We start from the raw sequence: 14397 nt of genomic DNA on the forward strand, positions 1-14397 counted from the left end.
GGAAAACTGATGGAGCATTCATCAACCCATATGGCATGACAAGGTACTCATAATGACCTGAGGTGGTGCTAAATGCCGTCTTCCACTCATCACCCTTCCGAATACGCACCAGATTGTACGCACTCTTGAGATCCAATTTTGTGAAAAAGCATGCCCCGTAAACCGCCATCCTTCTTTTTCACAAAAAAGAAACTCGAAGAGACGGGTGAAATGGATGGCTGAATGAACCCCTGATGCAGGGATTCAGAGACATATGTCTCCATAGCCTCCGTCTCCGCTTGCGACAGGGGACACACGTGACTCCTGGGATATGCAGCGTCTACCAGGAGATCTATCGCACAATCCCCCCGTCGATGGGGTGGTAATTGAGTCGCCTTTTTACAGAAGGCGAGAGCCAAATCGGCATAGTCGGGGGGAATGCACACGGTGGAGACCTGGTCTGGACTTTCCACCGTAGTAGCACCAAAGGAAACCCCTAAACACCTACTTGAGCAGTCTCGCGACCACCCCGTGAGAGCCCTCTGTGGCCAAGAAACAGTGGGGTTATGACAAGCTAACCAGGGTAGGCCTAGCACCACAGAATACGCAGGAGAATCAATAAGGAAAAGACTAATCTTCTCCTTGTGACCCTCCTGCGTTATCATACACAAAGGTGCGGTTACCTCCCTGATAAACCCTGACCCTAATGGTCGACTATCTAAGGCATGAATAGGGAAAGGCATATCCACAGAAACAATAGGGATCCCTAAACTATGAGCTAAACTTTTATTAATGAAATTCCCAGCCGCACCTGAATCTACTAGCGCCTTATACTGGGAATGCAGGGAAAAATCAGGAAAAGAGACCGAGACAAACATTAGTGCAACAGAGGGCTCTGGATGAGAATGGTGCCTACTCACCTGGGGTGATGCCAGAGTGCCCTGCCTGCCTTCTCTATTCCCAGAGGAACCAACCCAACACGACCAGCAGTGTGCCCTATGAGACCATGAATGGTGCTCGAGCGGGAACCCCCTCCGGTCTCCCTGTGCACCATCCCTCCCAATTCCATAGGTTCGGGAGAGAGGGAGCGGGAGGATGGAACAACCAGACCCCGATCTAGACGTCCATGAGTAGCCAGCATGTTGTCCAGCCTGATGGACATGTCCACGAGCTGGTCGAAGGTGATGGTGGTGTCTCTACAGGCCAGCTCCCGACGAACGTCCTCGCGTAGACTACAACGGTAATGGTCGTTCAGGGCCCTGTCGCTCCATCCAGCGCTGGCAGCCAAGGTCCTAAACTCCAAAGCAAACTCCTGTACACTCCTCGTCTCCTGCCTCAGATGATAGAGGAGCTCACCCGCCGCTTTGCCTTCGGGTGGATGGTCGAATACTATCCGGAAATGGCGGGTGAACTCCTCAAAATGGTCCAACGCCATATCCTCCTCTCTACACACAGTGCTGGCCCATTCCAGGGCTTTCCCGGTGGGGCATGAGACGAGGGCGCAACTCTTCTCACTGTCAGATGGTACTGGGGAGACCGTGGCCAGATACAAGTTCAGCTTAAGGAGGAAACCCTGGCAGCCGGCAGTATCTCCGTTGTATCCCGTGGGTAGGGATAAATGGATCTTCGGTTCCGGAGGGGAAAAAGCGTTCAAGGGAGATTCCGGTTGTGGTGGTGGTGGCGCTGGAGAAACTCCCTGTCTCTCCCAGCAATCCATATTCTGGACAATGCGATCCATTACAGTGATCAAACAGTCAATCGCCTTGTTCCCGGACACGTTCCTCCACCTCCATGAGCGTAGTGTCCTCTCCTGCTGACTTCATATTTTTAGGGTCAGAGATTCTGTCAGCGCCGTGTGTATAGGTGGCAGGGAAGTCAGGCGCAGGAGAGTCAAAATGGAGTGTAAATGGAGTCTTTTAATAAATGTCCACGGAACATGCTCCATAACACTAAAAGTACAGACATGAACAAACATGGGTACGAGGACCCGTCGCACACCAACACAACAAATAAACAACACTGACAATAAAACAATCTCTGACAAAGACATGAGGGGAAACAGAGGGTTAAATACACACGGAACATGCGTTTACTTGATAGCTACCTACACAAATAGCTAGCTAGAACAAAGTGTTAGTAAGATAAAACATTAAAAAGATTAAAAGCAATACAAATAAGTTCAAAACAATGGAAAATGAAAAATGGATCAATGATGGCTAGAAGACCGGTGATGTCGAAGGCCGAGCACCACCCGAACAAGGAGAGGCAACGACTTCGGCAGAAGTGGTGACAGCGATATTATTTTTATTTGTCAAACGGAAGCATCGATCATAATGCATCGATCATAATGTCACCAGAATAAGACACTCAATATTTACTTGAAAAGGATCATCAAGCTCGTCACCTTGCACTTTCACCACCTTGTGAAGTTCATCATTTATTTAATCTGTACCCTAATAAATTGCATGCTTTTCCGAGTGGAAGTGGGAGGACCACACAACATATTGTCATCGCCTGGCTCCCAAGTTTACTTCGATGTGATGGTTATTATATATTTTGAGTTTCCACAGACATTTCTCACATAGTTAATTTTAACGACACTAAAAGATCACACCATGTCGAATTAACAAATTGTCTGTAGGCATTTATAAAATTATACTGGCATTTCATGGTTCCATCAGCCCGGTTGTGACTTCTTTTATGCAGGTAATTCATCAACAGGAAATGGGTGGATGGAAACATGGTTAGGGTTGTGTAAAGGAACCTTTGAGCCTCCAGACCCAAATGAATTAAAGATGTAGGCATCAAACAGGGATTGTGTGTTGAATAATAAATTGTGTGGGATGGCATTGTCGGTGTGCCTCCATGCTTTGCACAAGTCCTCATATATTCTAAAATCAAATGATTTCTCTAACAGGTTGGGAACAACATGGTTGTGTACCTGCACCAGGCAGAGGTGACCAGACTTTACCCATTTGTATTGGCTCTTGGGGACTGCTCACAAGTGTTTACAGTCATTTGTGGACCAGCATTGGAGCAAGTTACACTGCTTGGGGAACTGGATATTTTTTTCAAGTTTTTTATTTTACCTTTATTTTACTAGGCAAGTCAGTTAAGAACAAATTCTTATTTTCAATGACAGCCTAGGAACAGTGGGTTAACTGCCTGTTAACCTGGGGCAGAACAACAGATTTTGTACCTTCCTTGTCAGCTTGGGGATTTGAACTTGCAACCTTTCGGTTACTAGTCCAATGCTCTAACCACTAGGCTACCCTGCCACCCCTAAGTCCTATTATGTGTTTGATATCAACTTGCCCACTGTGCTCCAGCATGGGAATTCCTACAGACTATGGTGTATCAGTTGCCAGGAACAGAATCCTCCATAGTAAGACTGTTGCAAGAATGTTTTTTTCCCACTGAACAATAGTGGATAAGTATCTGCTCTTGTATGTAGTGTCAGAAGTGACAGGAGGAAGCACAGCCCTCCGGCTGATATGTTCCTGTGAATTAATAGATAATATAACCGGATCAAAAATAAAAACACAACATGTTAAAGTGCTGGTCCCATGTTTCATGAGCTGAAATGAAATGAAAGATTTCAGAAATCTTCAATACGCACAAAAAGCTTATTTCTCTCAAATGTTTTGCACAAATTTGTTTACATCTCTGTTACATCCCTGTTAGTAAGCATTTAATCAAGATAACCCATTCAACTAACAGGTGTGGCATGTCAAGAAGCTGATTAAAAAGCATGATCATTACACAGGTGCACCTTATTGCGGAGGACAATAAAATGCCATTCTAAAATGTGCAGCTTTTTCAAAAAACACAATGCCACAGATGATTCAAGTTTTGAGGGAGCATGCAATTGGCATGCTGACTGCAGGAATGTCCACCAGAGCTGTTGCCAGAGAATGTAATGTTGATTTGTCTACCATAAGCCGCCTCCAACATTGTTTTAGAGAATTTGGCAGTATGTCCAACCGGCCTCACAACCGCAGACCACATGTAACCACGCCAGCCCAGGACCTCCACATCCGGCTTCTTCACCTGTGGGGGGTGGTGCTGAGGAGTATTTCTTTCTGTAATAAATTACTTTTGTCTGGAAAAACTTGTTCTGATTGGCTGGACCTGGTTCCCAAGTGGGTGTGTATATGCCATCCTAGACCCACCCATGGCTGCACTCCTGCCCAGTCATGTGAAATCCATAGATTAGGGCCTAATGAATTAATTTCAGTTGACTGATTTCCTTATATGAATAATAACTCAGCAAAATATTTTAAACTGTTTCATTCTGTGTTTATATTTTTGTTCAGTATATATGTTGCCATTTAGCAGATGCCTTTATCCAAAGCGACTTACAGTCACAGTGCATACATTTTACGTGGTCCCAGGAATCTAACCCACTATCGTGGCATTGCAAGCGCCAAAGCTCTACCGACTGAGCTACAGAGGACAGATGAGCCATGAGTGTCTCAGTCCAATGCTAATATGCTCTTAAGGCGCTATTTATAGCTCTGTTAATGTGCCAGCTTTTTGCCTACATTACAGTATGCGGCTCATTTGCCTTTAGGGAAAGGGGGACATCTAGTCAGCTGTACAACTGCATGCATTCAACTGAAATGTGTCTTCCGCATTTAACCCAACCCCTCTGTATCAGAGAGGTGCGGGGGGCTACCATAATTGAAATCCACATCGGCACCTAGGGAACAGTGGGTCAACTTCTTCAGGATCGGTGTCTCATCCACGGAACGGTTGAGCTAACGTACGCTAATGCGATTAGCATAAGGTTGTAAGTAGCAAGAACATATCCCCAGACAGACATCTGATATTGGCAGAACGCTTACATTCTTGTTAACTGCCTTGCTCATGGGCAACAGCTTTTTACCTTGTCAGCTCAGGGATTCAATCCAGCAACCTGCCGGTTACTGGCCCAATTATCTAACCACTAGGCCTAGCTGACCTGCTTTAGATCAACTACCTATGTAAGAATGCTGCTCATCGACTACAGCTCAGCATTTAACACCATAGTACCCTACAAACACGGGGTCTCAACCCCGCCCTGGGTCCTGGACTTCCTGAAGGGCCGCCCCCAGGTGGTGAGGGTAGGAAACAACATCTCCACCCCGCTGATCCTCAACACTGGGGCCCCAAAAGGGTGCGTTCTCAGCCGTTTCCTGTACTCCTTGTTCACCCATGACTGCGTGGCCATGGACGCCTCCAACTCATTCATCAAGTTTGCAGACGACACTACAATGGTAGGCTTGATTACCAACAACGACGAGACGGCCTACAGGAAGGAGGTGAGGGCCGTCGGAGTGTGGTGTCAGGAAAATAACCTCACACTCAACGTCAACAAAACAAAGGAGATGATCGTGGACTTCAGGAAAAAGCAGAGGGAGCACCCCCCTATCCACATCGACGGGACAGTAGTGGAGAAGGTGGAAAGTTATAAGTTCCTTAGCGTACACATCACGGACAAACTGAAATGGTCCAGCCACACAGACAGCGTGGTGAAGAAGGCACAGCAGCGCCTCTTCAACCTCAGGAGGCTGAAGAAATTCGGCTTGTCACCAAAAACATTCACAAACTTTTACAGATGCTCAATCGAGAGCATCCTGTCGGGCTGTATCACCGCCTGGTACGGCAACTGCTCTGTCCACAACCGTAATGCTCTCCAGAGGGTAGTGAGGTCTGTACAACGCATCACCGGGGACAAACTACCTGCTCTCCAGGACACCTACACCACCCAATGTCACAGGAAGGCCAAAAAGATCTTCGAGGACAACAACCACCCGAGCCACTGCCTGTTCACCCCGCTATCATCCAGAAGGCGAGGTCAGTACAGGTGCATCAAAGCCGGGACCGAGAGACTGAAAAACAGCTTTTATCTCAAGGCCATCAGACTGTTAAACAGCCATCACTAACATTGAGTGGCTGCTGCCAACATACTGTCTCAATCTCTAGCCACTTTAATAATTAGAAAGTGGATGTAATAAATGTATCACTAGTCACTTTAAACTATGCCACTTTATACTGTATAATGTTTACATACACTACACTATTCATCTCAAATGTATATACTGTACTCTATACCATCTACTGCATCTTGCCTATGCGTTCGGCCATCGCTCATCCATATATATTTTTATGTACATATTCTTATTCATTCCTTTACACTTGTGTGTATAAGGTAGTTATTGTGAAATTGTTAGATTACTTGTTAGATATTACTGCATGGTCAGAACTAGAAGCACAAGCATTTCGCTACACTCACATTAACATCTGCTAACCATGTGTATGTGACAAATAAAATAACATTTGATTTGATTTACTGAAGTTACTTTCTGGTACGCTTTCATTCTATCGCAATGATTTATTTTAAATACAAATGTTACATTTTGGGAATTGTGAAAAGTGTTTTATGAATGAATACAGTTATTAAGTAATGAGTCTGAGTCCTTAGACGAGAGACCTTCAACTGTAATATCTTATACTTGTTCAGTGTAACAATGTTTTCACTCGACCCAAATATAGACCATTATTGCATGGTGTGTGTGTGTGTGTGTGTGCTGTCACCTAAGATAGCCGAAGTGTGCCAGTGAATGTGAATATCTGTTGATTAGCTCTGGCACTGTCTGATAGACAGATCTGTGTTAATACCACTTAAGACAGACAGTGTCACGCACGCATGCTTTGATTTTCTCAGATTGCAATCTGAGTGTGCACATCAAGTTCAATGTCTTTAACGTAATGATGGACTGTTGTTTCTCTTAGCTTATTTGAGCTGGGCTTGCCATAATATGGACTTGGTAGGCCTATTTGACTAAATAGGGCTATCTTTTGTATACCACCCCTACCTTGTCAAAACACGACTGATTGGCTCAAACGCGTTAAGAACAAAATAAATTCCACAAATGAACTTTTAACAAGGCACAACTGTTAATTGAAATGCATTCCAGGTGACTACCTTTTGATGTCTTCACTATTATTCTACAATGTAGAAAATAGTCCAAAATCAAGAAAAACCCTTGAATGAGTAGGTGTGTCCAAACTTTTGACTGGCTCTGTATAATTAATCAAGATTCATGATTCATCATCTTATATCCTTGGTGCTACAACCACGTTAATGAACATTGCTGAGATATGTGAAAAGAGATGTTGTTGTGAAGAAAAGACTAATGGAACCTTTTGTTTCCACCGAAACGTTAGGGTGAACACCTCTGCATTTGGGGAAATTGTGAGCTGAAGTATCAGAACTGTAATCAACAACATAAGATGTCTTTCACGGTAGCAGGTTGTGTCTGACTTGATGGCTTTGATTGAAAACGTGAGTGGAAGTCATATAGGCTGAGTGGAAGAATCTCTCTCACGGAAAAAAAGAGGCAGACGTATAGCCTATCCACAGGGGGAAGCCCGACCCAGCGTCAGTGGCTCTGTCTTTATGTACTTTCTCTACATCCTGATACTTCTGTTCTTGCTGAGTCATAGCTCATGCAAATGTATGTAACTTTTAAGAATGGGAAAATAGGCATTGAGATCGTGTGAAATGTTCAAAGGTTTACTTTGCAAGACATAAACGACAACCAAATTTAACACAATGCACATTGTACAATATTTCACATTATTTTGCCAGACTGGCATTGTTGTCACATTATCTTTCTTCTAAATCTTAACCAGACACAGGAAGGAAGTAGTAGGCCTATTTCTCAGAAGTTTGTCAGTAGCCCATTTGTGACAATAACATCATGCGGATCTCCCAGAGCAGCAAAGAACAACCATTTTGTGGATAAGGAGGCAAGGCAAAGTAATAGGCCCACCTAACATGCTTTTCCATAATAACAGATTACATGGGAATCAAATATTGACCATATTTTTTCATTTTCAAACAGGTGTTTGAAGTTGTTTCTGGTTTAAAATACATTTATTCTGAGTAGCATTGAGAATAATTGCAGCATTTTGACAGACAGATCAGACAGGTTTTTCCATCATGGCTCCCCCAAGCTTGGTGTTTTCACCAGGGAGGAGAGACTGCTGTCCCCACTTTCTTCAACTGGCCTCCGGCACATTGAGTCCTGGGCTGGGGCAGAATGATAGAGTTTAGAATCCCCAAACCAAACAATGCACAAAATATACACAGATGACATTCCAGATTTGAGAGCCTATTAAACTCAAACGACAACACACATAATAGCTAAAGAAACTACAATAACACTTCTCATAATCATTTTGTGACTTCGAGTTTCACTAGCAGTAGCGCATACCTGTTTTGACACCCGGGTTCTTGTAGTTCTTGATGCAAGGAATGATGACCAGGTTGCAGGTCACAGCGGTAAGTAGAAAAGTAAGCAGCAGGACAATTCCAATGAGTGGCATTACTGGAAGACAGAAATAAGGCATTAGTCATACAATGTCATACAACTATCCACTGTAGCACAATGTTTTACATGGATGTATAATGTCATGCCCTGGAGTCAAGAACAGCATGCAACCTTGGCCATAGTCTGCCGTTGAGGACTTGGGAACAGTGAGGGCTGGTGTTACAGTGGGGACATCGGGATGACGAGATGACCCTTGGCTCTGGTTCTGGATCAAGGACTTAGACACAGTCTGGATAGAGCCAGAGGGGGAAGTGGGCTGCATGGAGGGGAGGGTCTTCCCGTCTGACTCTGACTCTTCATTACAGACGACATCTGCCATCGTAGTCCCTGAAGTCTTCACTCCACTCTTACATCTAAGACGCAGACAGATACATGGACATGAGTCAAACTACAGTTAAATGATTCCCAATCAATTGCAGAGTATGACAAAAGGTCCAACATTATATTGTAAATGTAAGGAGACTGCTTGATACATCAGCAAATTACAAAAATCGGACAAATGCTTGTAAGTTTTTCTACATACTCTCGCCATTTCGCACACGTAGAGTCCTTGTCGGTGGTAAAGAATCCATGCTCACATTCACGGCATTTGAGTATTATACCTGAATCAAGAAATTAGGCCGCATGTCAGTTATTCACAGATGCACTCATCAAGCTACTGAAAAGCATCAGTATTATGTGATTCCACTTTACCTGATCTATCCAACCCAGAACCCACGGCACACTTGCATATGGTAGAGTCTTTGTCTCTGTTAGTGAATCCTCCACGACACTGACACTTAGCATTAGAAGTCTTTGTGCACTTTGATATTACCTCACTCCCAGAACCTGCATAGAAACAAGCATATCGTCTTTGGCTTACACTGGCATATTTTATGGCTATTTAGATTCAACTCAAAGATTTGGCGTGGGATCACGATACATTTGAAAGATGCCCTCTTCCGTCATGATTTACACATCCACAGGTTATTTTTTACGTAATGTATTCGTACTGATTATGACTTCTTATTGCATAATCATGTCTTACTCTCATTGCAGGAGTAGCAGGGTTGACATTGCAGAGATTCATTTGGTACTGCCTGGAAGTTCTCGTCGGGGCACGGTTCACACTGTTCCTTTTTTCCTCGACTTATCCTCTCACCTTGATAATATCGTTCACATAATTGTCATTGTACTGTGAATGTTCTCAATGCCGGACAGAGTCATTATTCCATGATGAGTGTCAACCAATTAGAAGTAGTCTTAATAGTATCAATGGTAAAGAAAAATTATTCAAGATAAATCTGCATCTACATTCATCTGCATGGCACAGTGGAGTACGATTCCCAGCAAAACATAAAGAAGCTCCACAATAGCCCTTAATATTCATTAACATACTTTACCTATTTTGCATTTAAAAGCCTCCAAGGGATTTAAAGATCCATTACAAATAAAAACACATACATAGATGAGCACCCAGAATCTAGGCAGGATCATCATATCACTCTGCCAATAGAAAAGAGAACTCCTGCCTGTCAACCTGTAGAGAGAGCGTGTAAAACTGTATGAAAGCTACTCGGGTGATGAAATCTCACTTATATCTAGAGTTTATATCGATATTTGATGTGGTGTAAGTTCAGCTGTACCATGTCTGCGTTAACATTCCGTGATGAATCATAATTTCCTGTCCCTCTTATCTTATCCCGCCCCAAGAGTGGTAAACAAATTATATTTCTCTCATTCTTTCAACTGAAAATCCTCTGTCATTCAAGATTCGTTATATTTCCTTCAGGTCACATCCACTCATATAGAATTTTTGTTTTACTCTTTGTTTGTGAGACAGTAATCAGTTACCAGTTACCTGTCCAAAATTGTAATCAGTAACATAACATTTGGGTTACCCAAACTCAGTAATGTAATATGATTACATTCAGTTACTTTTAGATTATTAAGAGGCATTCGAAGAAGACAAAAATGGATGTTACCAATTGAACCACGTCTGTTGCAGGATAAATCAGTGTTGAAGTTTACATAGCTGACCACATATGGATGTTACATTTTACTTTATGATTCGGTTATGTAGGCTTCTTCTAACCCATCACTTTCTACTACATATAATAATATGAAACAATTCTATATTTACATTGAAAAACCAAAGTCGATCAGAATTTCTGTCACTCCAATAAATGTTATACCCCTTGATCTTCAAGAATAGGACTTGGAAATATGGATGTATAGATTAGCCAAATTGTTTTACCTGAGCATAACCCCAAAACTAAGGATTTATTAGCCAGCTATGTGTCTCTCGATGTGCAAAACTGATAGAGACATACCCCAAGCGACTTACAGCTGTAATCGCAGCAAAAGGTGGCGCTACAAAGTATTAACTTAAGGGGGCTGAATAATTTTGCACGCCCAATTTTTCAGTTTTTGATTTGTTAAAAAAGTTTGAAATATCCAATAAATGTCGTTCCACTTCATGATTGTGTCCCACTTGTTGTTGATTCTTCACAAAAAAATACAGTTTTATATCTTTATGTTTGAAGCCTGAAATGTGGCAAAAGGTCGCAAAGTTCAAGGGGGCCGAATACTTTCGCAAGGCACTGTACATACACTACTGGTCAAAAGTTTTAGAACACCTACTCATTCAAGGGTTTTTCTTTATTTGTACTATTTTCTACATTGTAGAATAATTGTGAAGACATCAACTATGAAATAACACATATGGAATCATGTAGTAACCGAAAAAGTGTTAAACAAATCAAAATATATTTTATATTTGAGATTCATCAAATGGCTACCATTTATCTTGACAGCTTTGCACACAATTTGCACACTGCTCCACCAATTTTCACAGTGGGTGCAAAACACAGGCTTGTAGGCCTCTCCAGGTCTCGCACCCACTGTGAAATTTGGTGGAAGATCAGTGATGATCAAGGGGTGCTTACAGCAAGGCTGGAATCGGGCAGATTTGTCTTTGTGAAGGACTCATGAATCAAGCCACGTACAAGGTTGTCCTGGAAGAAAACTTTGCTTCCTTCTGCTCTGACAAAGTTCCCCAACTCTGAGGATTGTTTTTTTCCCAGCAGGACAATGCTCCATGCCACACAGCCAGGGCAATCAAGGTGTGGATGGAGGACCATCAGATCAAGACCCTGTCATGGCCAGCCCAATCTCCAGACCTGAACCCCATTAAAAACCTCTGGAATGTGATCAAGAGGAAGATGGATGGTCACAAGCCATTAAACAAAGCCGAGCTGCTTGAATTTTTGCACCAGTGGTGGCATAAAGTCACCCAACATCAATGTGAAAGGCTGGTGGAGCGCATGCCAAGACGCATGAAAGCTGTGATTGAAAATCGCCGTTATTCAGCCAAAAATGTAAACTATTAGTATTGTGTTGTTTAAAAATGAATATGAACTTATTTTCTTTGCATTATTGGAGGTCTGACAACACTGCATCTTTTTTGTTATTTTGACCAGTTGTCATTTTCTGCAAATAAATGCTTTTAAATGACAATATTTTTATTTGGAATTTGGGAGAAATGTTGTCAGTAGTTTATGGAATAAAACAAAAATGTTAATTTTACCCAAACAGTATACTGTATATATATATAGTCCAAAAATGAATGTAGCAACTCCAGATTGCCCCTTTAAGTCTATCAAAAGTATGTATGTATGTAATGTAATCCCTTACTCCCCAACCCTGCATGCCATGTATACTAAATCTCAGCATAACCCACCTTCTCGTAGGCTTTATTATGTAAATTCAAGTTTCAAGATACGTTGAGGTGTAAAAATAGAATGTATTGTTGTGTTTTATTGACAACAAGATATCTCAAAATTGCAGACAATAAAGTATTTTATTGTTCTTGCATGACGTCATCTCCTCCCACTATGTTAGCTTCTCATTGGGTCCACTTAAAGTTATCTCATATCTTGTTACGGGATGACTCATTGTTGTCCATTGTTCTATATTGTTACATGCTATAGTTGACATTTTGGCAAGAAAAACAACCAGAAACATTGAATCTTCAACAATATTTTGTACACAATTTCCTTCCCTGCCCTTTGCAAAACACTGCATGATGATTCCACTGCATGGAGGGAGCAAGATTACTATCTGCATGGTTTTCATACACTAAGTGTACAAAACATTAGGAACATGCTCTTTCCATGACATGATATCCTTGATGTCACCTGTTAAACCCACTTCGATCAGTGAAGATGAAGGGAAGGAGACAGATTAAAGAAAGATTGTTACGCCTTGAGACAACTGAGACATGGATTGTGTGTGTGTGTCATTCAGAGGGTGAATGGGCAAGACAAAATACTGATGTGCCTTTGAACGGGGCATGGTAGTAACTGCCAGGCTCACCTGTTTGAATGTGTCACGAACTGCAACTCTGCTGAGTGTTTCACGCGCAACAGTTCCCAGTGTGCATCAAGAATGATCCACCACCCAAAGGACATCCAGCCAACTCGACACAACTGTGAGAAGCATTGGAGTCAACATGGGCCAGCATCCCTGTGGAGCGCTTTCGACACCTTTGTAGTCCAAGCCCCGACGAATTGAGTCTGTTTGGAGGGCAGAAGGGGGGTGCAACTCAATATTAGGAAGGTGCTCCTAATGTTTTGAACACTCAGTGTATGTATTCTACCATGTCTAACAGACTCATGGAGAGACACAGAAGTACTGTGGTATCATCCACTGTGTTCAAGTCATGGGCTGATCAAAGCAATACAATCTCTGAATAATAATACAATGCATTAATAAGGCTACTGATAACATGCCATCTGCTATGACTAGAAGGAAGAGACATTCACATTCATTTCAGCACTGTTGCATAGTGATATAATTAAGCAATAAGGTCTGGGGGGCGTGGTATATGGTCAATATACCACGGCTAAGGGCTGTTCTTATGCACGACGCAACAGGGGGTGTCTGGATACAACCCTTAGCCGTGGTATATTTGCCACATACGGCCAACTCCAGGGGTGCCTTATTGCTATTACAAACTGGTTACCAATGTAATTAGCGCAATACAAATAAATGCTTTGTCATACCAGGGGTATACGGTCTGATATACCACAGTTGTCAGCAAATCAGCATTCAGTGCTTGAACCACCCAGTTTATAATGTTCTTTATGATGAGGTTCTCAAGTTAAAATGTGTATGTACAGTATTTGCAGGAGAGGGTTAGGATTATGTCAAGATTTGGGTTATGGCTAAGGTTCAATCGGGGTGTGGACATGAACCTAGGGTTAGGGTTATGTTTATGGCTTGGGTTAGGGTTACTGCTTTAATGTATTGCCATTTTAGGGTTAGTATTTTTATCTTACTTTCTATCCTACTCCTCTTTGGACCAGTAAGGCGCTGAAGCTTGGCTCCACCTGGCTCTCTCTTTGACACAAGGTGGTTATTATTCTGTTAGATGAGCTCATGGTGGACGGGTAAGGATATGACCCTGTACATTTGATCGCCGTGTAACACCAAGCTGCCCCTGTTTATGTTTTTCCCTAATTGTTGTATTGAGAACATTTAAGGTCGGAGACAATGAGGAGATAGCTTCTGGGGAAATACATAGCAGTTACTGTGGGCCTATTTTATCGGAAACTGTGCTGTTTAACCATATGTTTTGCCTGTAAGTTCAGGGAGTGCCAGTCTTTTGATTGCTATTACAGATGGAAATAACCACATTTCTTGCTAATCTGCAAGATAGACCTACAACCACGCAACTTCCTGTGGAAGAGCACTCAAACCTTTGGTGTTTTCTCCATCAGCCAATGTTTAAATTCTGATGTTATTATTTGATTTGCAACAGATAAAGCACATACAATCAATGAACCATCCACACAGGAACATCTCAAGTAAAACATGCCACCGAATGATAGAGTGTTGTAATGTTGTTGTCCAACGTCTACATAGCTCACCACAAAGAAAAAACGTTTTTAAAAAATGATAATAACAAATGAACAAAAAGTAGAAACAGAGGTGTATATCCTTGTGATTAAAGGCAACAATCTGTGATATGTACTGCTGCAGTGCAATAGTCTTT

The 14397-nt window shown here is 42.3% G+C and overlaps 1 protein-coding gene across 1 annotated transcript; it reads right to left on the reverse strand.

Annotated features, from left to right (window-relative positions):
• Positions 1 to 7519: 7519 nt before the first annotated feature.
• On the reverse strand, positions 7520 to 9999 carry LOC112255449 (tumor necrosis factor receptor superfamily member 4-like). The gene is made up of 7 exons (XM_024428431.2): positions 9743 to 9999; positions 9388 to 9501; positions 9054 to 9188; positions 8884 to 8962; positions 8472 to 8713; positions 8244 to 8357; positions 7520 to 8059 (listed from the first exon to the last, which is right to left on the reverse strand). The coding sequence occupies exons 1-7, from the start codon at positions 9837 to 9839 to the stop codon at positions 7968 to 7970; spliced, it is 873 nt and encodes a 290-aa protein (XP_024284199.1). The 5' UTR covers positions 9840 to 9999; the 3' UTR covers positions 7520 to 7967.
• Between the last annotated feature and the right edge of the window lie 4398 nt (positions 10000 to 14397).

The sequence above is a fragment of the Oncorhynchus tshawytscha genome, linkage group LG07, assembly GCF_018296145.1.
Source record: "Oncorhynchus tshawytscha isolate Ot180627B linkage group LG07, Otsh_v2.0, whole genome shotgun sequence".
Taxonomy (NCBI): Eukaryota; Metazoa; Chordata; class Actinopteri; order Salmoniformes; family Salmonidae; genus Oncorhynchus; species Oncorhynchus tshawytscha.